The sequence below is a fragment of the Emys orbicularis genome, chromosome 17 (genome assembly GCF_028017835.1).
Source record: "Emys orbicularis isolate rEmyOrb1 chromosome 17, rEmyOrb1.hap1, whole genome shotgun sequence".
NCBI lineage: Eukaryota > Metazoa > Chordata > Testudines > Emydidae > Emys > Emys orbicularis.
Window position 1 is genome coordinate 17,306,653 of NC_088699.1, and position 27,106 is coordinate 17,333,758.

The window sequence follows — 27,106 nt, forward strand, 5'->3', positions numbered from 1 at the left end:
ATCACCCTGGACTCTCTGGCCCCTCTGGCAACGAAAGCCAGCCTGAGTTCCTATTGCTGTATCAGAAGCATCCGTTCACCTCACTGCATCCCCACAATGATTACCACGTTGACTCACGGTTAGGCACCATCTGCTTTATGACGCTAACAGAGTCGGGGACAGGGCAACACACCGCTAAAAGGGGCAGTGCGGGGTGGACAAAACCACGTCCCCAAAGCCAGGTTAAAGTCTCTGACTGTGCAAGGCTGTAATTCAATTACAAGGGACATGACGGGGTCCTGTCCAGGCTACCACTTGGAAGCGGGTTGAACACTGGTTAGAAGACAACTTGTAAACAGGTCCCTTCCCACAATTATTGGTGACGCATAAAAAATGGTCTGGGGGCTAAGCAGCAGAAACCTTTGCTTAATGTATTTGCAAATTTGACACCATCAGATCAGGATTAAACAAAGACTGTGAATGGCTATCCAACTACAGAAGCAGTTTCTCCTCCCTTGGTGTTCACACCTCAACTGCTAGCAGAGCACCTCACCCTCCCTGATTGAACTAACCTCGTTATCTCCATACCGATTTATACCTGCCTCGGGAAATTTCCATTACTTGCATCTGAAGAAGTGAAGTTCTTACCCACGAAAGCTTATGCTCCCAATACTTCTGTTAGTCTTAAAGGTGCCACAGGACCCTCTGTTGCTTTTTACAGATTCAGACTAACACGGCTACCCCTCTGATGCTTAATGTATGACATCTTGGCTCACTGTCACCCTGTCTTCTCTCCCCACCCATCTAGCTGTTTCATCCACTTGGTGCATCTCGACGTAACCCAGATTGTGAGCTTTTGACTGCATGTCCGCCCGGCACCTAGCACAAAGGGCCCATGAACCCCAGGGACTAATAAAAAGGAAAGGGAATGGCAGAACCACAGAGATCCAGCTGGCCATGTGCACAGCCCATACTCAGTTATCAACTGTCTGTGAGCCAGAAAGTGCTTCTAGCCATTCACATGTATTCACAAAACGAGGTACTCCCAGCACTTCACTCTGCTCTTAGATTTCTCATATCCGATAATGCCGGGACATGTGGCTTTTTAAAACTAGAACAGGGTTTTTTCTCCCTCCCCTGGGCCTGGCTTGCAGACAGACACACACGTTTGACCCTGTTAAGGCTCTGGACCGCTCTGCATTGAGGAGATTTGAACTGGTGTAACGACAGCAGTGTTACTACACCGGCACAGCCCCGAATGCAGATGTGCTGCACTGGAGGGCAGCAGCATCCTGAACCGTAGCGAGGTAGGCTGCATTCGGGCAACGGATCTACCTCAACGTAGCTGCACCACTGCAAGTTTCCTTAATGCAGATTGGGCCTCTGTCAGGGCAAATAACGTCACCTCCTTCTTAAGCAACAGCAACACAAAGGCCACTCTCGGGCAAACACCAGCCCAAGCACTGCCAGTCTTCTCAACATGAACATAATACGCAGAGAGTCATATTTTTGTGCAAGGATTATGAGAAAGAGACTAACCCAAAAACTGTGTGTGTCATGTGGAAGCGTCTTCTGAGTTACTGTAGTTGCCAACAGTGAAGTGATCTGAATCGGTTTCCTTACTGAAAAACATGTAGCTTTTTTTTATAAGCTGTAATTAGGAACCAGGAAAGACTATCTTTCACATAACAACTCGGGACTTATATATGTGTATTATCTCCCCTCCCTCCGCCCGCCCGCCCCCCCCCCCCCCCGACACAATGTTTTTAATTTTCTCAATTGCTCCTTTTGACTATTTCACATAGCGAGTAGTGCGAAGGTGGCCCAATTCTGTAGCCATGAGCTAAAAGTTAACCACTGAGCACTACAATGTGGCTCACGTTCATCCTCTGCTTTAATGTGGAGAGGTGGCCCTGGGAGAGTACAGCTCCCAGCATGCAATGCTCCATCTTAATCCAAATGGACAGGATTCTAGTGCCCCCTGGACACACCCACGCAATAAAAGATCAAAAGGAGGCTGCAGTCTAAAATCAGGTGCTAGCCCCAGAGTGTTGCAGCCCATGGTTGAGAACCCCTGGAAGCAGAAACTTATCAAGGATGCAAAACCAGCATAACCAATTCCCAGTGCCTTTTGTGGCATCCTGTGCTCTGCTGCATCCTTTACCTGGAAGGGCTTGGTGAAACACTCCAAACCTAACTGCGGTATGAGATAACATGCTCCCCTCCCTCCCCCATTCCTGGTTGCCTGGCTACTCACTGTTGTTCAGCTTTGGTGCGGTCATTTAGAAAGAAGAGGGCCGTGGCCAGGAAAAACATCCCTCCGAGGACGACGACAAATGGGCAGAGCATGAGCGCGTAGCCCAGGCTGAGGAACTCCCAGAGCGGGGACTCCTTTGTGCTTTGTTGTATCAGGTCTGAGATCTACGAGAGAGGGGCAAAAAAACCCAACAACATTACCCACAACTCCAGGCATGGCATGATGCAGAAAGTGATTTATCATCGTTACAGGCGAGGGAACATTTCCTTAAACAACTGCCTGCTGAACATGTGGGCTTGGAAGTTCTGTTTGTTAAATATCTTGTCTCTTCTGTGTGCTTTAAGACACCTCCTCTGTGCATACCATTATTCTCTGCTCAGGAGTCCTCGGGACATTTGCAGAGAGGGATGTGCTAAGAGCTCTCTTTTCCTGATCTCTCTTGGCCTGCCTTATTATCCCCCGCCCCCACTTTGGCATCTGGATGAGTGAACAGCTAACCTATGTGCTAACCAAGGCTGTTAGTGATTGTCTGCAATGCAGCATGGGGAAGCATGACCCTGCAGTGATTTCTGGTTATACCTACCCATTATCTATCCTCCAGCAGCAGATACACATACAGAGTTAAGTTGCAGGGAATTCGATGTGTGTTGGGGGGTGGGCTTTCACACAATGTCAAAGCTATGGTCCTATCAGCTTTTCATGGACATTGTGCACGCTTCTGTGAATAGGGACCCCTATCCTCTCCCCTTCTGTTACTTTGTGTGCCCATTATTTGTCTCGAAGTAGTGCCTAGGGGGCCCCAGTCATGGAACAAGGACGCACTGTGCGAGGTGCTGCACAAACACTGAACAAAGAGCCTTGCCCCAAACAGCTTCTAATCTAAGCAGCTGGCTCCTTCTACCAAAGAAGTGGAATGACTTCAGTGTAGGAGAGAGAGAGAGCGCGAGCCTGGAGCACTGGCCCTGGTGCAAGATCTCAGGCCTGAACCAGAGGCTACGAACCAAAGTCAGGCCATGTATTAAAGCAGATAAGCATCCGGTACATGAACTTGGCAAAGTTGTTGCTAGTTGACTAGGTACTAGATATGTACGTAAATATATTCCAGCTAGTACAGATACATCCCAATCTAGTACAAGATAAGTTGGTTTGACAAATAATGAATAGGGATGTTTTGTCTGAGATATCAGGAACAAGGGAAGGTAAACAGCTGTCATGAAACATGTAAAGTGGTATGTAAGATGTTTATCCCAGTTGTTTGTCTCAGTCTATAAATGTCGGGGTATCTCACCCTAACCCTTTGTATAGTCTAGGGGACAGCAGAAATTTCTGCTGCTGACTGGGACATTCCTTGCCACAGGGCACTCATTTGCTAGTGTACCTGTAACCACAGAGCCAGGGCACCAGGACTATGCCTTGAGGGCAATAAACCTGGTTGAGTGCCTTTGTCACTGAACCATGCCTAGGGTCTTTCTTTCTGAGTAACATTGATGTCTGCTGAATTAGCAGGCTGCATGATCAGCTGTTAGTACTGATAACACTGGAGCTCCAAGGACAGAAGCACTGAGCAGCGTTACTGAGGCAACGGCATTCTAGCTTTCAACATTTAACAACATTCAGCAATGAAACGGCATAATTATATGACAATGTGCATGCATCTGGGGTGACAGAAATACAACTTAGAGTGGCATTATTTATTCCAATCTTCTGGAAAGTTTGGTTGCTAAAATGTAGTTTTAGGTAACTTATTTCTATAGGCAAAACATCAATCATCTCTTAGCATTAGCTGGTCAATGATCTAGTGAACAAATCAGCTTCCAACATGGCGAGAGCTGTAACAATGATAATCCACTGGAAACGGGTATTTAAATCTCAGTGCCCATTCAATCTGTGGCTTTATTTTTATTTTTTTGCTGATACTGCATTAATGCCAAATACAGCAAGGTTTTTGTACTGCAGACCCCTGCTGAAGCCTGCACTGAGACCCACCAGACTCTTCGGGCTGAACAAACTATCTGAACATATACAAATCTTTACAAAAAAGAACATTTCAATTCTAGGAATGGACAAAGGTTGTGCAAGGAGAATTCCCTCCTCCTTCTTCCCCCCAAAAAACTAGCTTCACCTAGTGAAGCAAGTTCCTCTGTGACAAGAGCAGCTGGCTTAAAGCACAAACCAACAGCAATAAGTGACATTTAAGTTTGAAATTTAAATACAACTAATTCGAGTGGGAGAAAATCCTATACCCAGAGGGAATCTCCAACTCCCAGCCCTGAAGCCGAAAGGCAGCAGGTAAGAGCCAGTATAAGAAGCACCTCAGCAGATGAGAGAATTCAAAACAAAAGGTCATAGAAATATGGGACATATGGGGGCTTCATTGAAACTGTAGCATAAAGTGCTCTAAAGGGCTTGTAGTTAGACACCCTCTATCTGAATGGAGCAGCAGCACTGGTCTCAACGTCTTACTGTTCCTACCACCACTCAGATTGGGGTCTACTATGGAGAAGCACATGCCAAGAAATATACAGAGGGGCATGCGGCCAGATGCTGATAATGAAACCTGCCTCAGCTTAGAACAGCAAGAGGAACATCTTTAAGGAGGGAGCTACCAGAAGTAGATGGGGAAATGTTTCAGTAACTCTAGTATCCAAGCCATCCCAGAAGTGGAAAGGGATTTCTCCCTAGGAATGGAAATCTGCCCCCTGGCCAGAAGTGAAAAAGCTGCACCCACAAAGAGGATTTAAATTCAAAATCTAAGGATATGTCTATAGTACAGCAGCACAAGACCACCAGTCCAGCTGTGCCACTGTAGCACCATAGTGCAGATGCTTCCTACACCGACAGAAAGAGTTCGTCAATTGATGCAGTTAATCCTCTCCAAGAGGCGGAAGCTAGGTCAATAGAAGAATTATTCCATCAACCTAGCGATGTCTAGCGGGGGTTAGGTCACCCTAACTACGTGGCACAGGGTGCGAAATTTTTCATAGCTCTGAGCAATGTCACTAGGTCAGCCTACGTTTTCGATGTAGCCCAGGCCTAAGCCTCTTTAGCCAAACTCCTGTCCCCCGTTCCTTGTCCTAGAAAGGAGGAGATTTAAGCATCTGGGATGTAGCAGAGGGAGGTTTTGCTGTCCTCTAAAGGAGAGTTTTGTTTCAGCTGATCAATGCTTAGTTTGCAGATAGGAAATCAGAAGAGTTGTCATATGGGAGGTTATTGTAAAGACTGGTCCTTAGACTGAAAAGCAAATGCAGTGGTTGTTAGTATGTGAAGCATTTTTAAAAAACATAACTACAAGGCAAGAATGTAAAGAGCATAAATGGTCAGGAAATTAGACCACCCAGTGCAGCCTGTGTGCAGACATGCCAAACCCATGAAAAAAATGCAGAAATTGGGCTTGTTTTTGGCTTAATTGGCTTGTGAGTTGCTTGTTGGCTAGTTTTGGCTTGTAGCTTGTTTCTTTTTTTTGATCGGCTCCCGGCAAGCAGGAGCAAGGGGGGGAGAGAGTCTGGGGTGCACAGTGGGCCCACCACAGCCCCAGACTACACGCCGGGGGGATCTAGTCACACAGAGTGTTGGGGTTCTTAGAGATTGGCTTGTTTTGAAATGGGATTAGCTTGATTTTTGGCTTATTGTGAAAGTCGGGGTGCTTATTTACCGCATGAAAGTTGGCAACTGTGCCTGTGTGTGGCCAGGAGACAGGGACCTCAATTTGTAGCTATTATTCCCTGGCATACCCAACTGTCATCAAAGCAGCCCTCTCAATGTGTAATAGCAACAATTAATGCTTTGCACTTCAGAAGCACCTTTCACCTAAAAATCCCAGAGCCCTTTTCCACGGTGGCTGGTATTATCCTCCACAGGGTCAGGCGGCTTGTCCAAGTCACATGACAAATCAGCAGCGCCGAGAGGATTAGAACCTGGACTTCACCTCCCACGGGCATTTGCTAACCACTAGGCATTGCTAGATGACATGACATTCCAGGCTCATGTAGCTTGTTACACTGAAATAGTCTTTAACTAACACAAATACCAAAGTGGCTCCCCACACCTGTTCCTCTCTTACTGGCCTTTCACCAGTCTTGGTGCGAGAGCTAAGCCAACCCCATGCATTCTGTGGCTGTGCATTTTGGGAATTGCAGTTTCAATCCAGTCCCATTTGGATACCAGGGAGTAGCTGAGCTGCCTGCAGAACAAAAGGGGAATTCCTGCACAAGTGGCATGATGCTGGGGATAAAGGGTTTGAGCCTCAGTGGGGCTGAACATCCACAGATCCTTAGCAGCCAGTGGTCGATGCAGAGTATTCAACCTATCTCTGGAGCAGGCAGTGCCAAATCCAGTGAGACCAGTCAAATGACGACTCACGTGAAGGATCTAACTCCTTACAGACTGTTAGAGCTCAGCCCGTTTGATTTTATGGGCAGAAAAAAAGGGGGCAACACAAATGGGACCAGTTGGCAAGCAGTGTCCCCAAAGCAGGGAAACGACTTAGTGAGAAAGGCCCCCGAGCGCAGCTGGGCCAGAGAATTCCTGAACTTGATATTATTGCACAGAAAAGTTGACCGTGTAGAAAACAGATCCCAGCACTGCTTCTCTGGGCAGATGTACAGCAGGAATCCTGCTAGATGGATCCATTTAGGCCAGCCCTGCTTTAATCCTTATACCCTCGTTCATCCGTCAGCACAGACTCGGGGGAAGGCTCCCCATTGTGGGGGAGGTGGCAACTTCCCCCCTCTGCCATGGGGGCCGGTAGGGGACCCAGCCCAGCCAATAGAGCCCTTGGCGCAAGTACAGTTGCCGTCCCAGAGTGGAACCCCTGAAAGAGGGCAAGACGGGGCAACACTCCCCCACAGAAACACAGGATCTCCGGCTTGTGCAGAGAGCTGTAATTTACACCTCTCTGTACCACCTTGGGAGAACCTATCCCTATGGCCAAGTGTTAGTTACATCCCAAGCCACAATACAGTGATTCCCCCAAGCAGACAGGCATCAAATAAACACTGCCGTTTTGCAAGGGCAGAGTGAACTTTATTGCACATTTTGAATGCCAAGGCAGGTAACTCATGCTATAATTGTCTCTATCCAGTACTTTCCAACCCGTCACCTCTTTTACCAGCAGCTGAGTGGCCCTTAGGAATATACGATGGGGTGACAAGACCAAAGAAAATCAGAAAAATTCCTTCTGATCTGATCTTTAAGAACAAAGCACCCCATTACTGATCAGTACAAGCTAATGGCAAATACATCAGCCCTCAATAGGAAATGGCATTCAGGAAGTAGCATCCGATACATCATTATAAGCAGAAATCACTATAAACTCAATTCCACTCTGCTAGCAAGAAAACCCACAAAATGCACTGCCCTTCCGACACGAACTGGAAAATGTCCTAGTGCAGGGGAGGTTTCAGAGCTTCTGCAGACTGTGGGCCACATCTTAACAGAGAAATTGTCTGGCAAACGTCTCCCCTCCACTCGTAATCTCACGACCTCTCTCTCGTCATGACAGGAATGGCTCACACAGAGAAGTGATATTGGGAAGGGTTTTTAGCTGTTTGAGCATGGTAAGTGTTCGGTCCTTTTTGGATTCAAGTTCCTCTCCCGCTGTACTTCTGTTCTTCATTTCACCTCCCCTCCCATCAGTTCCGGTGCTTTCAGATGGAAACAAGGATGCCAGCCAGCACCAGGTGAGCAGCCAGCTCTCTGCAGATCACTAGCAAGTGCTCTGGAAAGCACAATTTGGAAACTACTGCACTACTCCTCTCAGGCCTGGGCTACTCCTAAAATATAGGTCAACCTAGCAACCTCACTCATGAGTGTTGAAAATTCACACCCCGGAAAGACATAGATAAGCTGACCTAAGTCTCTTGTTTGTTAATGGCGGTCTTCACTGCAAAATAAAGGTGTGTTTGTACTTCGAGACAGTAATCCTGGGGGAGACGAGACACTGTAGTTTTTACTTCCATGGAGTTAGTAAAGGCAAATCTCAGGTGTAAAGTGTTAATTCTGAGATAAGAACTGGCTGTGCTTTGGCTCCACTAGGATTTTACATCAAGGGTGGGTCTAGATGAGAAGTTATTCTGGAATAATTCCTGATTAACTCCAGGTGGGAATGTTCTTATTCTGGAATAAAGCTGGTTTATTCCCAATCAGTTTTATGCAGTGGATTAAGCTAATCTGAAATAGGGCACGTTTAGGGTTTTTCTACACTGGGAAATTAATTCAGATTAAGATAAGGTATGAATTTAAAGATTAAAGCAGGGTGTGAATGTAATTCCAGAATAATTCTCATTCACAGTGGATTAAATTAATTTGGAATTAGGCACTTTTGTTCCAGAATAAGAGCATCCACAGAGGGAGTTAATCAGAAAACAGCTATTCTGGAATAACAAGCATTTATCCAAGAATCAGAGCATTCACACATGGAGTTAATCTGCTTTAAATTCATACCCTGTCCTGTTCCAGATTAATTTTCATGTGTAGATAAGCCACAAAATAGTTCTCTAGACCTAGTGTATACACAGTTCTGCCACAAAGTGACTTTCCACCTGTATTTAAGAATATTCATGTGCATGGCTATGAACCCAGACAGCTCTTCAAAAATGAATCTGCAATGAGGCCACTTCAAACCAGGCCAAAAAGCCTGAGAAACCTACAGCTCCAATTATAATTTTCATTAAAGAAGTATCCCAAATGCTGCATTTATTCTGATTCTCCCTAGCTATGTTGCCGATCTAGTGCTGCTCTATATTTGTGCAACTCAGCACCAGCCATAATTAACATTGTTCTGTTAACTACTTGTTAAAAGAAAGTCATTAGCATTCTTGCTATTTAAGTAGCTCATTAGATCCATGTTATCAGCCCACTCAAATAATGGAGTTGGGACAGGGGTGGGAGGTGAGAAGTGACAGGTTTATGGCTAAAATTTTTCCAGGAACTATTCAGAGCCACACAAAGCTCTTTTAGAATAACAGAACAGCTCAGACTTGCCTACAATTGATTACAAGGTCACCTACATTCTAGTCACTGCAGTCCTCTGTTCTGGGTCAAGATGGGTCAAAAGGGCAACGAGCCTTCTGCAGACACTGCAGTCATCTGCCAGCCAGATAAACGAAGCTCCTGTCTTGAAAATGAACACTCCCCTGGGTCCCCAGAGGGAAGAGGCTGGGCAGAGCACAGGGACTCAAGTGAAGTCAGCAGCAGGAGCACCCATTCACGCTACAGGGAGCTGTGCCAACAGTCTACATGAGGGATTGTGAGGTCCTGAAGCCCAGTGCCCACTCTGAGGATGCACAGTGGGGATGTCACGCACTGTCTAAAGGATGCGTTGGTTTGAAGTCACTTTAACAACAACAGGAACAATAAAAATGGCTCTTGTGGGTCTCCAAATTAAAAGAGGAATCTTTCAAGGGGATTCCTTATCACCCATGCTGTTTGCAGCAGCAATGCTGCTGCTGACATGGATGCTCCGCAAGATAAATTGTGGTTCTCATATCAACAAGAACCACCACTGGTTACCCATTTGTTATACACAGATGATCGATCACAAAAGGAGACGCAGAGATTGGTGACACGTAGGAAGGTTTGGGGAAGATCTAAAACTATGGGTTGGGTTGGCTCAACGTGTGTTGGCGTCTCAAAAGAGGGGTAAATTGGTACACTCAGATGGCATATAAGTTAACGAAGGTACTATCCAAGATATCTCTCAGCATGCCCCCTACAAATACCTTGGAATCAGAGAACTGTTGGAGTTACAACATAAGGAAGTCAAAGAAGAAGTGAGGAAAGAATATTAAAGACAAATAAGAATTACTCTACGGACAAAACTCGAAGAATCTTATCCACGTCATTAATATGTGGGTCATACCAGTAGTATAGCACACTGCTGGACTGAACACGTGGAATCAAGAGGAGAAGAAAAAAAATGACATCCAAACAAGAATGCTCCTGGCAACGCACAGAGTAATGACTATCACTCAAGAAGTACGTAAGATGTACAGCCAACAATGTGATGGAGGAAAAGGATCTGTAGAGGAAGCAATTGACAATGAAGAATACGCTATCCAAATATCTACGGACTCAGTCAGAGTAAAAGATCATCTGGTCACAATAACAAGTGTTGGCTGAGTGTGCATCCCAGCCCAAGAAAGCACAAACGAAAGGAGAATGTAAATCACCAAAGAAAGACTTGAAAGATTTACACAGAAACCAATGCACGGACAGTGGTGGAGAGAGACTGAACCCATTATCGATCAAAGATTAACAAAGAGTCTCATTATGAGTGCACAAGAGCAGTCTTTAAGGCTTAATTACATGCAAAACAAAATTGACCAACAGAACTGCTCCCTGAGTTGCAGACTGTGTTCTGAAAAGAAATAGATGGTGGAGCATGCGCTGAATGGAGGCAGGAGCCTGGCTGACCGAGAATGAAGAAAATAAGGACTACTCTACACTAGAACTGCTACATCAGTGCAGCTGCACTGCTGTAGCGTGTCTGGTAAGACGCTCGATGCTGACGGGAGAGAGGTCTCCCGTTGGCATAAAAAAACCACCTTTGTGAATGGCGGCAGCTATGTCGGTGGGAGAGCTTATCGCTGTCCACATCAGCACTTAGGTCGGTGCTCTTATATAGTGTGTTTATGGTAGAACTCAAAGCATTTTACAAAGGTTGTCGTATCATTATCCCCATTTTACAGATAGGAAACAGAGGCACAGAGAGAGCAAGTGACTAGCCAAAGATCACCCAGCAGGCTAGGGGCAGAGTCAGGAATAGAACCCAGGTTTCCTGAGTCCCAGTCCGGTGCTCCATCCACTAGAACCCCCAGGGGTGATCTGGAAGTGGCAGGTCAGCGTGACAGACAGTGAGGTATCACCACCAGCTCAGCGCAGGAGACAAGTCTGGCTGATGGAAAGTGCTGTGGAGGGATCGAGCACCTGGTCAAGCTGGATCCCTGGCACTCCCAACACCTACTCCTCAAGCCTCAAAGCTGCCAGATAACCGACGGATACGGCCGAGTTTCAACCCCTCATGCGGGTGGGGGCCTGCGCTGAAGAGGATTTCTATACAGCTACGAGGTAAGCAGAGGAGGCGGCAATGCATGAGCAGTGCGGACAGCTTGTGTCAGTGCATGAAACGTCTCTCGCAGATCAAAGGCAAGAGCCTGGCACAAACCCCTGGTCGCCGTCACGGCCAGGCCTGGAAGCAGAAGCGAGGGTGAAGGAGGAAAGCACTGGTTGTGCTCAGATAGGAAGTGACTGACAGCACTAAGAGAGTGTGAGAAGAGTGCCAAAACACAGCCTTGAAACGGACACCAAGAGAGCTGTCTGGCCACACTGGCTTTTCCTGAATCGAAGGAATATGTCAGTATACCAAGGAACACTGCCTTTCATGTATGGAAATACTGTAAATCCACACCAGTGAAAACAGGCATATAAACACACACCCAGAAGCACTTATTCATCCCAATAATATATCTGTAGAAGGCAGCAGAGATATGGCTGGTTAGAACTAAGAAAAAAGGCAGCTTGGGGAAATACGCTGCCATGCTCTGGCACATGAGGAGTTAACTATGTCCCAAATATACTACTCTCCATTAACACCCAGGCAACTTTACTAGGTTTGCAACAATGCAGCCTAGCACAGGAACCAGAGTTGGGAGGCTTGTGTTTTATGCCAGATGCTACCACTGGTGGATTTTGGACAAGCCAGTTAACTGCTCTGTGCCTCACTTTGTCACCCCATCTGTAGAATGGGGATCACACCTTTGCAAAGTGCTTCAGAGTGCTTCGGCTGCAAAGTGCTATACAAGGGGGAAACCTCGTTGGCTTCCCTGGGGCTGACCAGAGCACAGGGTGTCCCTATGTTGTTCAACAGGACTGATGTCAACTCTGCAAGTTATTGCAAAGCTCTTTAAAAAGACAATTATAGCCATCGAGGAACAGAAACTCTCTCACCCAAAGTAAAAGTGTAATGGTGCCTTCCCCTGCTTGCGATTCATCCGCCAGCACCAACTTACAGTAACTGGTCCCGGTGCTAGGCAAGTAGTAAAAACCTCTTACGCAAATTACAGCCACTTCCCTAAGTGAACACATTCGCACAGCAGCATCTTCATAACACAGAGTCACGGGGCCTTTTACCACAATAAAGCTGAATGAACGTTATCAATATTTTAAAAGCCGTGAAAAACAGCCACACACGGACTTCTGGCCAGTTAGTTTTAAACACTGAAATGCACTGGGCAAGTTGGATGATAATACGAAACCACATAAACAAGGAACATAATTACCAAATGCCCTGTCTCCTATGGTCTCAAGGTTTGGAACCAGAATAGATTAAATAAACAGCCAATTCTGACCCCAGCAAACAACTTAGGGCACATGAAAACAAAAGATCACTCGAGCACGCTAGGCCATAGCCGCTAAGTGTCTTATATGTACCATAAGAGGGCTTTAAAATCAATAGGATATTTTATTTTACAGACAGCTGAACTACGACGGGAACAATATGTTGACACAAGCGAGTGCCTGCAAGGCCACGAAGGCCTGAGTTCTTCATAGAGAGAGATTCTAGAACTAATTCCAACACCCACTCCCAGAAATAGCATCCAGCCTTATAATAAACATAGCGGCTTTTCCACTCCGGATCGAAAGCCTCCATGATGAGCAAGTCTCTGATGACATAGCTGCACTTAAGACAGTGGAGTTGTAGTAGCTGAGAATTTGGACCAATATACTCAGAAATGTTTCTTTTCGTGAAGCTTCTTAGGCCTTACATTTTCAATGGGGAAAATTTTCAGACTCTGTCTTTTTGTTCTCTACTTGTACAGCACCTAGCACAATGAGGTCCTGGCCCATGACTGAGAGTCCTAAGTGCTACCGTCATATAAATAAATAATAAACCATAATAAAAGATGCAAGGCAGTGTGGGTGGTTGTATTTGTCTAATCACTTACTCCTATGAGAGTGACTGTAAAATACCACCCGATCAGAGTGCTGGCACTACCATAGCCCCACCTTCCCAGAGATTTTGGCTAATGAGACTAAATATTTAGTAAAAAAAAAACGACACACACACAGTGTCTAATTTCTAGTGGACTCATGTCCACATCAGAGAAACCACTGCTGTCCCCCTTGTTGGCATTTGCCTAGACAGAGTGATGGGCCCTTTACAGATTCCATGCACTGGGATGGACTTCGAGTTCGAACGACCCTCCCAGAAATGGTGCCACCAGGCCAGGATTGCACCACATGTACTGTGTGCACGTGTGTAAGCTTGCAATGCTGCTGACCGCGTGGTTCCTGTTCTGCGGATAAGCACAAGGTGGTTTAATGTGGCACCTGTTATCAGCACTAAATGTGCGCACACACACACACACACACACACACACACACACCCCGGCTCAAACCCACAGCGTGCACTTACGAATCCAATCAGGTAGGGACTGCCAGCATCTCCCAGTAGGTGCGAAGTGAAGCTCTGCAAGGCCACTGCAGTCGCGCGTCGTGTCGGGATAACCACATACTGCAAGGGAGAAGGGGGGAAAAAACACACAAGGGAAGGGAAATAAATAAATAACCTGCCAACCGTCTGTGTGCGCCTGGGTTTCTTTCCAACTGCAGATCCAGGCTGAGTGCTTGTGTCGTCGGAGCGAATGGGAAAAACAACCCCATGGCTTTCAGTGGCAGCCGTGTCCAGCTCCATACTCACAGCTGTCCTGCGGACGGCCCAGGCCGCTTTGGCGCTTTGCTATCACCACCGCAATTCTAGTGCGCCAGTCTGCAGATGGTCCCATCTGACCTGCTCCTGCTCTCAACAATATCATAAGCACAAAGGCGGCTAACAAGTGGGCTCCAAGGTGTGCACCCCATGCCGACTCCTCAAATTCGACCTCCCTCTAACTTGCCCCATGGCACTGGAGCCTTTTATGCTGAGGGGGCATGAGTTTTCCAGGGTTTCACCCATGCAGCAGAATGGGGTCAAGCCACATGCCCCTGCCTCCCCCCAAAAACAATCAGCAGCTGCTTTTTGTAGGGCCAACATGGAGCTTCCTTATCGAGGGAGAGACCCCGTTATGTCGGCACCAGACTCAGTGGTGGCCTTGATCCCATAACGCTTGAGGAAACACACCCAAAGCTTGGGGAGGCTCAGATCTGGTTCTGAACTTTGTGGCTCTGACCCATCTCCCATGTCCGAAAGGGAATTTCCCTGGGTGATTTCTACGAGTTTAGTGGATTTTATACCCACTCAGGTGCCTGCATGCTGGATCAGAACTTTGGTTGAGTTAGAGCAGTGGTTCTCAACATGTAGCCCAGCTGTGTGCTAAAGGCTGCCCGGCCCACGTGGCGGGGTCCAGAGTCCTGGCTGCCTGATGTGGTGGGGTCCAGGCTGCCGCCCGGCCCCACACAACAGGGGGCAGTGTCCAGGGTCGGGGCTGCCCTGCCGCCCAACCCAGCATGGCCCCGTGCTCCACTGTTGGCCCCACTCTGTGGAGGGGGTCTCTGAGCAGGGGGTGCTGGGCACAGGGGTCTGTGGGGGAGCTGTGGTTCTTAACCTGCGGCCAAGGTAACACACTGTGGACCGCATAGGCGGCCCACAATGATAAATAGGTTGAGAACCATTGAGCTAGAGCATCTCTTTTAGAGGGAGATCCAGTCTGGATTTAAAGATTGCAAGTGATGGAGACTCCACCATGTCCCTAGGCCTGAATTTGTCGTGTTCAGCTTCCAAGCACTGGATCTAGTTGTCCTTTTGCTGCTGGATTAAAGTGGTCTGTCCTACCAGAAATCTCTTCCTGTGTAGATTCTTATAGATCTTTTAACCTTCTCTTTGATAAACGAAGCAGACTGAGCTTCAGCCGTTTACTATCAGCCACTGTTTTTCTAGACCTCAAATCATTCTTGTAGCTCTTTTCTGAATCCTTTCCTAGTACGGTGTATTTGCTGATGTGCCACTCTAGCCCGGATGTAACCCCATAATGGAGTTATACTAGGAATGACTTTGCCTCTGTTTCACTAATTTATTTATCCTGGGTTTTAGGGAGCTAATTGCTCCACAGTAACATGCCTCTCTCTCAGACGGAACGGGGCAGCTTTGTTTCAATAAAGCATAATTTCCTCCTAAGGTGGGAAGGTGCAATCACTGTCTCTCTGGTGTGTAAAGGGTTAATCACATGACTTTAAAAACTTTTAAAGGCCCCATAATGGAGCAGAGCCTACAGCAAACAGGCTCCGTGAGGGACATGTTTGAACGTGCATATATCACTTCAGGAATGATGGGTAATATGGGACTTGGGCACTTGGGAAAATTTTACCCCATTTCTTGTGATTTTGCCCCTGCTCCTCAGGAACACCTGTGGGGGTTCTTTCATCCCGGCTATGATGGTGCTGCAAACATAACCAGTGTGCACTTGATGCAGCATGCTACTTAGACGTTGTTACACCCCTGAGGTGCAGCAGCACTCCACCAAACGAACGCAAAGCTCAATCAGCTCCCACGCAACATCCTGGTCACAATGATAACACACAGCCCTTCCATAGCGCCTTCCATGCCAGGAGTCAAACAAACAAACACTGAGCCTCACTGAACTCCCGTGACAGAAAGGAGCATTATCCCTATTTTACAGGTAGGTAAACCAAGGCACAAGGACATCCGATAGGTCACACAGTGAATCAATGGCACAGCAAGAAACAGAAGCCAGGAGTCATGGCTGCCACACAGTACCCCCACACCCAGATGACGACACAGAGTGCAAGGAACTTCCTGGGCTGGTGAACAGTATGTGAACTCCAGCTCACCCGCCCTCACCCAGTTTGCAAAGGAGCTACAGGGAACTGCTGTAAGAGTGACTTTGAGAAGGTACAATCACATTCCACCCTGGAGGGGTCAGATCTGAACAGAGGAGGGGTATTCAGCTAAAAACAGTAAAAAATATTTATTTGTTATATTTGTTATAAACAGCAGGTGAATGAAACCCAGCTCTTCTGACTCACAATCCTATGCTTTAGCCATAAAGCCATCCTTTTCCAGAAAAAGAACAATTTAAAGGCATTAGAATTTACTATTGATAAATGAGTAGCAGTAAATGAATGCTCTTTGGGACAAATGCAGCTTCTTGTCTTGGTTAACTGGGTTTTGACCATTAATTGTTCCTTTAAAAAAACATAGCATTGCAAATAGCAATACAACTTCCAGTAAGATTTTAAGCTAATGAACTCATGACATTATTGATGGCTGAGACCAGACTTTATAATGCCAAATACATTTACGTGTCTAGCTTGAAATCCTAGTGACAGAAATACAACACAGCAACCAAATGAAACATGAGATTGTTTCTCCTCCCTTAAATACTGTTAGGGGGAAAAACAGTTATTCCTGCTTAAAGGATATTTTATTTTGACAGAGCGGAAATAGCTGGTAGGAGACCTTAGCTACTGTCCTAGGGAGGATAGCAGTAAATTAAAGATCTGAACTGGGATTTCGATATTAAAATAGAGCTAAATTCAAACCATGCACAGGCTGGTTAGTTAGAACGTCCCAGCGGAAGCTGGAGGTGGAACAGTCACACCAGCCAAGAGGAAGAGTGTGGGATTGTCCTGGCTCATCTCCCTGACTCCAGGTTGGGTGGCACACATCACACAGGATGTCCAGGGAGGCTGACGAAGCTGCTCTGGGGCGAGCCTCGCCTCTTTAAATAGAGGCTCAGAAAGGCTGTGGTTTTATTACTGACGTATTCCCCTAGTGGAGCTGGCAGAACTGGTTTTCCCAGACATGTGCCCTGTCCTTACTCAGTTTAACTGTGAATGCCTCATAGCTAAAGGACAAAATATCCTTCCAATTTAGGGCTCTCATGTCAAAGACACAACTTTTAGATGATGGTGCTGAGAATAAGGCTTGTTTTGTGCAAATCTGCATTTGGAATAAATATCAGCCTTTTGGAATCTCAGACAACAAAGCACAATCCATCCTTCAGCACTGACTGTTTAACAAATCCAATTCATGAGGGCCTTTTGCAGGACAGACATCAACCAGGGAGCTGGGAGCACAGATAAATCCACAGCAATGGAAGCGTGGCAACAGCATGGAGCTAGCTAGCAAGAACTAACATTTAAATATTAAGATAATAAGCAAACATAAGGACCTTGGAACCTGATCCTGCAAAGTCTATGAAGCTGCTTAGCAAACTGCAGGATCGGGCCCCATAAGCAGTCATGAGATTTGCAAACCTTGGGTGACCTTGGCTAAGTCACTTAGGGTGAGATTTCCAAAAGCCCTCGCTGCTGGCCTAATTCTGCTCCCACTGAAGTCAGGATACAATTCTCATTGACTTCAATGGGAGCCAAGTTCGGCCAACCCTGAGAGCTTTTGGAAACTACCCTTCATCTCTGTGACCCAGGTTTTCCATCTGCACAAACAGGATAACAAGATTTATGTATGTCACCGGGCTGTCGGGAGTCTCATGTCCTTAATATTTGTTAAATGCTTGGAGAGCCTCAGACTGCAGGCACCACAGACCTGCAAAGTGCTGTTACTAGTCCTCCAAATAAATATATTGCCAATTAATTTCAATTGGGTGTTGTTCAAAGTGAATCCCAGCTGGAGCATTTACACACCTCTCTGCTGGCTAGGACGGTTATAAAGCTGTCTGATAAAACATGGTTCTATAATCTTGGCTCTCACTTCCTGTCTGACTACATATCCTTTCAAGACCCACGTGTAATATAAACGCACGTCAGACCATTTCTTCAATTTATGGGCTAGTATTGATCCGCATGGATGTTCACATTTATTTGTATAATGCTCTTAAGTTCATCCTCCCACTCATAATGTATTAAGCAGGGACATTATTGTATATTACAGACAGTTCATTTGTCTAAATAGCCAACTGCAAGAGTGGCTTAAAAGTCTATGTCAATTAAAAAGTATTATTAAAAATCATTGTTGATGTTATTTTATGTTCTCTTTCCTATGCTTCACTTAGGGTGGGTTTTTGTGTGTGTTTGTTTTTTGTTTTGCTTTTAAACGGGATCTTAGAAATTATTTCAAAGTTAATTTGTTGTTGTTGTTGTTGTGAGGGTTTTTTTTTTGTTTTGATTTGGTTTGCCCTGAGACAATGCTTGGGACTACAGCAGTGTCTCTGCAAAAAACAAACAATGTAAGATCCAGTCATACAAGGCAGAGTGCAGACACCTGAAAATCTATTCAAATGCTACAGGATCCTACACTCCCATTGAAATCAAGGCAAATTTTAAAGGGGTTAAAGAGGAAGCAGGATCATGCCCTTAGCCCCTGGTTTAACACAAAACATTTAGAGGAAGGATAAGGATGGTCCAGTGGTTAGGGAACTAGCCGGGGACCTTGGAGACCTAGATTCGAATCCCTGCTCTACCACAGGCTTCCTGTATGACCTGGGCAAGTCAATTAGTCTCTCTGTGCCTCAGGTCCCCGTCTGTAAAATGGGGATGGATAACAGCACTGCCCTGCCTCACAAGAGCGTGGGAGGGTAAATACAATAGATTGTGAGGTGCTCAGGTACTACAGTGATGGGGACTATAAAAGTACCTTAGACAGACAGACATAGGCATTTGTTCTGGGTTTGTAAAGCACCTAGCACAATGGGGTCCTGGTCCCTGGCTGGGGCTCCCAGGTGCTACCATAACACAAAGAAATAATGTGCTCAACTTTCATCAGTATTCACCAAAGCCTTTAAGCACGTGCTTAGTTTCAAGCTTAAGTTCTTTGTTGAATTAGGGCCTTAATGTGTAGAAAAACTGGGCCTGACTCTTCACTTACTCACGTTTGTGTCAGTGAGGAATAACCTCATATGGAGTCACACTGCCATAAAACTCTGAGGGACAGAAGAATCAGGACCTGCACTGTACGGGGGAACGTCTAGTGATTAACGCACAGGACTGGGTTCCAGTCCAAACCCTGCCACGGACCTGCCATGTGACCTTGGGCAAGTTCTGTAACCCCTCTGTGCCTCTGTTTCCCCACCTGTAAAACATACCTATTGATAACCTCTCTCACAACAGCACAGCGAGGATCAATATGTTTCAAGATCCTTGGGTGGGGGGAGCTACAGACATGCAAAGGGTTAACACATATTCAGAGCAAAAGCCAGTTGAGGAGGTGAGTACTCTAGAGCTTTCCTGTCAGAGAGGCATGACATGTTTTATGCAGAGAACAAATGGAAGATGAGGGACATGATGTGAAAAAGCCTTGAGTGTTTCCTCTTGGAAGAAGTGGACACAGTCCAAAACGTCTTCATACTTTTTTTCCTCCTCCCCTCACCTCAAAGTGTGTGTGCGCACGTGTGTGTGCGTGTGTGTGTGTGAGAGAGAGAGAGATGAATGGCTAGTTTCCTGGGGCTACGTCAGACAGAGGTAGATGGCTGGCTTTGTGTGTGTAGCGGGTGACTTCCTATTACTAAACAAAGCCAGTGGGAACTCTGGGTGGTAAAACTGGCCAATTGGCAACCCATTCACGAGCTCTCGCTGAGCTCCATTCACAATTCCTTAGGATTTCAGGCAGGGCCGGCTCTAGGATTTTTGCCGCCCAAAGCAAAAACAATTTTGGCCGCCCCCCCCCCCCCCTGTTTTTTAATTACCCCACCCCCGGCCCCGCCTCAACTCCGCCCCTTCCCTGCCTCTTCCCCCCAGGCTCTCAAGCCTGGGAGGGAGGGGGAGCAGCGTTTTGCGCGCCGCGGCTGCTCGGGATCTCCCCCTCCCTCCCAGGTTTGAGAGCCTGGGAGGGAGGGGGAGACTCCGAGTAGCAGCGACGCGCGAAACGGCTGTTTTGCGCGCCGCGGCCGCTCGGGATCTCCCCCTCCCTCCCAGGTTTGAGAGCCTGGGAGGGAGGGGGAGACTCCGAGTAGCAGCGACGCGCGAAACGGCTGTTTTGCGCGCCGCGGCCGCTCGGGATCTCCCCCTCCCTCCCAGGTTTGAGAGCCTGGGAGGGAGGGGGAGACTCCGAGTGGCCGCGGCGAGGGTGCCGCTTCTCCTCCTCCCTCCTAGGTTCTCAAGTCTGGGAGGGAGGGGGAGCAGCGGTGCGCGAGCGGCAGCAGCAGCGGAGGTGAGCTAGGGCGGCCGCGGCACATTTTTAGGGGCGGCATTCTGGCGCCGGCCATGCCGCCCCTAAAAATGTGCCGCCCCAAGCACCAGCTTGTTTTGCTGGTGCCTAGAGCCGGCCCTGATTTCAGGGCACCAGTGGAATTCTACGGAGGTTTCACCGAACTGACGTTCAAAAGGAAGATAAGGGAGGATATACAGCTCTTTCCCTCACGGCAAAAAAGAAAAAACAGGCTGGAGTTGGAGTTAGGCTTTTAAAGGGACTTGTGAACACCCCAGGCTGTCCATTGAAATCTGAAAACCTGTTTCGACCCCCCCCCGCCGGAAAGATGCTTTGACAGCATAGACTCACCATTAGTATGTCAGCTGTGATTGCCCAGTTTGAAAACAGAAGAGTTTCTCCGATAAAAATGCAAATCTGTCATAACAAAACACATACAAAGGACAAGGTTTAGTCACATGAAACTCAATGGGGGGGAGGACAGGGGGAAGGGGAATCATCTGCCACAAACCTTCCTATACGGTTTGTTTATTTCAAACTTATTCCAAGGCTTCTACCTACAATAAGTCCCTGGTTAACGTTCAGAACAGATCACATTACCAATATATAGATTTTTATCTGAACTGAGGGCTTCGACCATGTCTCCTTTACCAAATATTGTTTACAAGCTAGAGAACAGTTAGGCAAAAGGCTGACACCTTCAGTGACAGATTAACATGAGAAGTCAACATGAGTGTATATCACGGTGGATTCCTGGTTTCAAAACATGAAGTCACATAGACCAACCAGAAAAGGAACAACATTTGTGTTAAATGGAACTCCCTAAGTCAGTTGCTTCACTAGCAATTAGGTTAAGTATTAAAGGTCATATAGCAAAGTGGGAATTAATTTCTGTAACCACAGAACAGGTGTATCAGTGCAAGATTCCCTCAATATAATACAAGGTCTCTCTCCCTCCTCTGGAACGAACATACATCTAGGAATCAGTAGTAATAGTTTAGGCCCCAATGCACTGAAGCACTAAGTGCATACTTGAGCCCAACCCCATTCAACAAAGCACATGGCCCATGCTAGGTAGAACTGGGGCTTTAGTCTCTATAGCTAATTCAGTCCTTGGCCTCTTGCGGAGAATCAACAAGAGTAACTAACTTATTTCAAAAGTACACATAATTGTTTTGAACACCCGAAAAATAAAGGTGAAATGTCTTAAATGGGATTCATTCTTCCTTTCAACTTTATACCTTGTGCTTTAATACCATCTGTTTGTCAGATGATATGGCTCAACTCAACAGGAGTACACACCATTTTGATAGGCTTGTGATGACCCAATACTCCTCAAATCAAGAAGGGAAGAAAAGCCACGAGTGTCATAATACGCCATCTCAGCAGCTTATTTTGCTTTCTCAAACCGTTCATTTTTTGACACTCTACCTAAAAGAAACATTTCTCCTGAATTCAGTCCTGGTGACAACTCGGGAGACTCAAGCTCTCCATTTATTTTTAATTCACTTCTTCAGTATCTTCTCAGGTCTGGTTACCGATTCCACTTCTAACTGCCTCCTTTCTCCTTCCTACTCCTTGACCTCATTACCTTCAAATGGGGTACAATTCATTTTGGGGATGAAACTGGCTATGGGGGATACTTCTGAAGTACATTGTTTGCGCTGTCCCTGTGAGTTCTGATGGCCTCTGAGAGGGGATGAAAGATTTAGCAACATGCCCACTGGAATGAATTGGGTTAATTTATCTTGATCATGTTAGGGGTGGGCAAACTTTTTGGCTGGAGGGCCACATCTGGGTATGGAAATTGTATGGCGGGCCATGAATGCTCACAAAATTGGGGTGCAAGAGAGGGTGAGGGCTCTGGCTAGGGGTGCAGGCTCCAGGGTGGGGCCAGAAATGAGGAGCTCAGGGTGCAGGAGAGGCCTCCAGGCTGGGGCTGGGAGTGCGGGCTCCGGCTGGGGCTGGGAGTGCAGGAGGGTGCTCTGGGCTGGGACTGGGGGGTTCTGAGGGTGGGAGGGGGATCAGGGCTGGGGTGGGGTGGGGAAATGGCTCAGGGTTGCAGGCTCCGGGCGGCGCTTACCTCAAGCTTACACCAATTAACCGAGTGCTGGACATCTTCCTAGACAGGAAATTGTAGTGCAACTTTTTGTTTGTTTCATTTAAAATCAAGCCCTACATCCCTGGATTGATGCGTTCTGGTCAGAGAAAGCAACGTTTTGACTTTCTGATGTTACCCTGCTCCCACCTTCCTGCTCAGTCCTAAAAAAACCCACCTCACTTCTCTGTCCTGCATAAAAACACAAGGGCTTTAGGGTTTAATGTAACGGGGATCTGTTTCACTGCCCAGGATTTCCATTCTCCTGTGTTAAAAGCAAGATCCAGACCTGGGACTGGACTGTGATAGGAGTCCCTCCCCTAGGCCAGCCTGCACACTGAGGGAAAGAAGACGAGAAATGAAGGATTCTGCATGGGAGGGTTTTGAGCCAGTCTGAAGCGTACCTGGTCACACTTTACTACAGTACAGCTCTATTGCAACTGCCGTGTAATCACAGACACTGGCCAGAAAACAAGAATTCCACTTTGTGAAAAACTCTGAGGTTTCAATTTTCGGTTTTGTTCTGTATCAGAGTGAAAACGAGACCTTTCAAAGCTTTGACACGCCCACCCACCCCAGAGGTTAGGGCACTTGCCTGGGATGTGGGAGACACAGACACTCAGGATGAGCGGTATCTAGGTTCAAAGTTCTGCTCTGCCTGATTCAGAGGAGGGACTTGAATTTGGGTCTCCCACATCCCCCGCAAGTGCACTACCCTTGCAGGCTATTGGCTAGACTGAAATCTCCATCTCTCTTCACTACCATCCTGGACCATTTCTGTGCCAAGTTTTGGTTTTGACAAATTAGCATTTCCAATGGAAAAAACATGTCGCTGAAAAACTCCCAACCATCTCTAGTAATCACACACTTCTCACTGTGTAATTACCACTAATTCTTTCAAATGTTCAGTGAACTGCATGACTGATTTACTTACTACTCCTTTGGTAGCCTTTTCATTATGCATTATCTCATTGTTTCCTTGTTTCCCCATCTGTCTGCATCCACCTGTGGTCTCATACTTAGATTGTAACCTCTGTGGGGCGGGGACCATCTTTTTGTTCTCTGTTTGTACAGTGCCTAGCACCATGACCCCCCGGTTCATTACTAGGGCTCCTAGACCTTATGGTAATAAAAATAGATAATAATACAGTGTATCTGCTCTATTATTCTCAGTCAAGCAGCAAACTGTCCAGTCTCATGAATTAAATAGTAATTACAGGTTTCAAAAAGGATAGCCGCAGTGCAACTGAAATTTAATTACATTGTAATTACAGAACTTTCATAATAAAAGTGACCGACATTTCCTGGTACTGGCATTCTGGACTAAGGCAATGCCCTTACCTGACTAAAGCAGAACAAAGGAGGAGAACGATGGATTTCTGCACATGTGCTATATCCCTGTATCTAATCTACAGCACTTGTTGGTGAGATTTTGATGGGAAAGGTGAAAAAGGTACAATGCCATTTTGCCCCCAAACAGAGCATGGTAATGCTGAGATGGCAGTGAGCAAAAGAAAGAAGGTCAAGCAGAAGAGAAGCACGCACAAACCAGTGTCTCAGCCCCATTGCATGGAAGGATGCACACCGATCTGCTAAGAAGTTCAGTGGACAGGGCACACGCGAGATTCAGAGAATGCCCCATACTTACATAGGCTCCCACAATGCTGCTCTTGGCAGCAACGAAGATCAGACAGATGAAGATGGCCGACCCTAACATGCCGACGGCACAGACCAGGGGGTCAGCTCGCTGGGTTTTTAACCGGCACCATTTGGTTGCCCCAGCCCCTGTGATCACGCCCAGAAAACCAGTGAAGCACGTGATTGCTCCGAAGATCAAACTATTAAAACAAAATATTGAGAGAGGGTTATTTGTTCACTGATGCACTCATGTGGACAAGCTGTATTCACAAACAAACAGGGAAAATACAGGGTGATGGGATCTGAACTTCACTCTCTGGCTTTGTGGGTTTAAGAAATACAGTCTTTGTCACTGTCAATTTTCCTTGAAGAAAAGAGAGGCATATTAGGTGCAATTCACCCCAGGTCAAAGGGCTATGGGCCTAAACGGGACTTAGGAGGTGCACGGGGCCTTTGGCTGCCTCTCTGAACAGGGGTGAATTTCATACAAAGTGCACTTGACTAAGTCTGCCTTATGCATCTGGGTGTTAAGCAGCAGTACAACAGGGCAAATTCTCAGTGTTGTCGATTCTCATGATTTCATTGCAAGTCTTGTGATATTAGATGCTATTCTCAAAGCCTCAGCTCCCGGATTCATTTGATCAGGGAGAAAGTTTCTAGCTTGCATGGTTGCGGAGAAAAGCTTGAGATTTTAACATGGGCTAGGCCGGAACACAGCAGAACGTTGTTCCGGTACTTATAAAGAAACAAAATGGTGTCCTCTGCACAACATGACCTCGCATACTCAAGGTCACACTGGCAGGGATGGAATAACTGTACTTAAAAAATCAGAACTGCACCCTACACCCTAGTGGCTCAAAAAATAAGGTAAATAAAACAATCTCTAAATGATCATTTGAACAAATTCTTGTGATTTTTAAGCCAGTCTCCTGATTTTGTGACACCTGACTCATGCTTTTTGAATGCTTGGTATTGGCAACACTGAAAATCTGTAACTTGCTTTCTAGTTAGCAACCTGTGGCAAACTCCTGGACTACCGAGGAACTGGGAATGCCACGGTGACAATAAAAATTAGAAGGCCGCTTGTTCCAAAACTGGTTGCCAAACCATGTCTGCAAAGTCTGCATAGGAAAATTCTGGAAAATGTCATGTTTGCATGTGGGGAAGAATGGAATAGATGTCCATCGTGGAGAGCCAGCAGGGGCCTTGTACACAGTTAGTCTGACGCAGAGTTCAGAGTAGAACAGGAGAGCAGCTTATTTCAGACACAAGCTACAACAGAAAGTTCTGCACTAAGCTCTGTGAGGGCAGAGTGGGCACACCCAGCAGCCTCACAGCACTCCTGAATCTGCCCTTAATTAATTCCAGCCTGCAATCTTTACCACTGCCTCTGCCTGTCAACAGGTTACCTTCTAGCTCCCTCTAATGTACAGTATACAACTGGCAGCAGCCATTGCTGGTGAGCTGGGTGCAACTTACGTGGCCAGTTTTGAAAATATAGCCCTAAGGGTCCAGTGCCAAAGCCGCTTTCTTCTTCTGTCTCTTGTCCTGTTACAGGGTTGGCGGGTGGAGCTGAGGCCAGTGAAGCTTTACAATGGTATCATGCAAGGCACTCTGTCTCAACTCGGAATGGGGAGGGAGTGGACAGTATATTAAATGCCCCCTTCCAGCTCAAACATGGCCACATTATGGCATGAGAAACAAGCAAGCAACAGGTTGACGACGGATTAGGAACCACTACTCCATTGGAGCCCTCAGGTCCTCCCCCTACACTGTGGGTTGAATGTGTCATACAAGCAATAGGCAGGGTGGGTGCTAAGGAGCGTAAAAGGGAGTTAGACATGCAAAGCTCATTGAATTTCAATGGGAGTTAGGTTCCTAACTCCCTTTGGTCCTTGTGAAATCCTATCCAAACTGATTCCTCTGCTGCCGCACTACACATTTGCTATTTATTTGTCAAAATGTAAAGGAGTGTCTGGAACACAAGTGTCTTTGCAGTAATGGCAATGGAGCTTCAGGATAGCTAAAACTGTAGGAGGAGAAAACCTCCCTTTATGAACAAGAGATGGGCAGGCTGTTGGGGCTGCTTTCTCCACTAGCGACATTTTTGCAGGATGGCCTGAGTCTGCTGGATTAACCACGGTTGGCAGTTAATTTGTGACATGATATTATATTAGGAAAATCCACCTGTCTAAGCTTTGTTTCTTATAGGCAGTACAAAGTCAAAAAGCCGGCAACAGGATGCTTTCCTACAATTTTAACCCAGTCATAGCAACGCTTTCATCACCTTCTGAGCACCTTTCATGCAAAATGTAACCGGATACAACACAAAGCAACGTTCCATCAATGGTGCTGAAAGAAGAGACTCAGGTGCAACGTGAAGCAATACAGAATGGAGCGAGCGCCTTCTGTGATACATTAGCAAAGCCAGTAGGACCCAAACCTTACTTTTCTTCCCCTGTCATCACAGCTCTCACGCTCTCTCCTACTGCCATGGTGGATACACATCGAAAGTAGTAACAAAGTACTAGCTCTTAAAGGACCAGAGGACAAGGGGCTCCAGGTGGGGCAATCCTTAAGTAATTTAATGTAAGATTAGTGAAAGAGGCACCTCAGGCTGTTAGAGATTTCATGGCACATGTTAAGGGTATTAACTAGAGCTGATCAAAAATTTTTCACCATTTTTAAAAATTAAAATTGCAATGTATGTGAAAAATATTCCATTTTCATTCAAAATTCTCAGGTTTTTGTTGAAAAACTGAACTAGTTTTCAAATTTTGATTTAAAACTTTCAGTTGCTGAAAAATCTTCAGGTTTTTATTTCCCAAAAAACTTGAGAAAGTCAAGAGATTGCGACAAAAATGAAAAAAAAAAAATCATTTTTCCAAATGCTCTGTATGGGGGAAAAAATGATGATTTCCCAATCAACTCTCACATTAACTCTGGTGTGATGGCCAATTTCCAACTCTGGTAACTGTGTTTTTACTACCCAAGTTCCCCCTGCAATTTGGCAGTTCTTCACTGTTTTTTTTTAAAGAACAGGTTAGACAAACTTGTCAGAGATGGTCTCGATAAT

General features: G+C 46.3%; 1 protein-coding gene across 1 annotated transcript in view; it reads right to left on the reverse strand.

Moving 5' to 3' along the window:
* Positions 1–1,534: 1,534 nt before the first annotated feature.
* SPNS2 (SPNS lysolipid transporter 2, sphingosine-1-phosphate) overlaps positions 1,535–27,106 on the reverse strand; it is a 140,892-nt gene continuing 115,320 nt past the window's right edge. Inside the window, exons 8-12 of the mRNA XM_065418434.1 lie at positions 24,041–24,230; positions 20,646–20,711; positions 13,650–13,748; positions 2,237–2,400; positions 1,535–1,616 (exon numbers count right to left, since the gene is read on the reverse strand). Coding sequence (XP_065274506.1) covers positions 1,535–1,616; positions 2,237–2,400; positions 13,650–13,748; positions 20,646–20,711; positions 24,041–24,230 — 601 coding nt within the window. The remainder of the gene's footprint in view (positions 1,617–2,236; positions 2,401–13,649; positions 13,749–20,645; positions 20,712–24,040; positions 24,231–27,106) is intronic.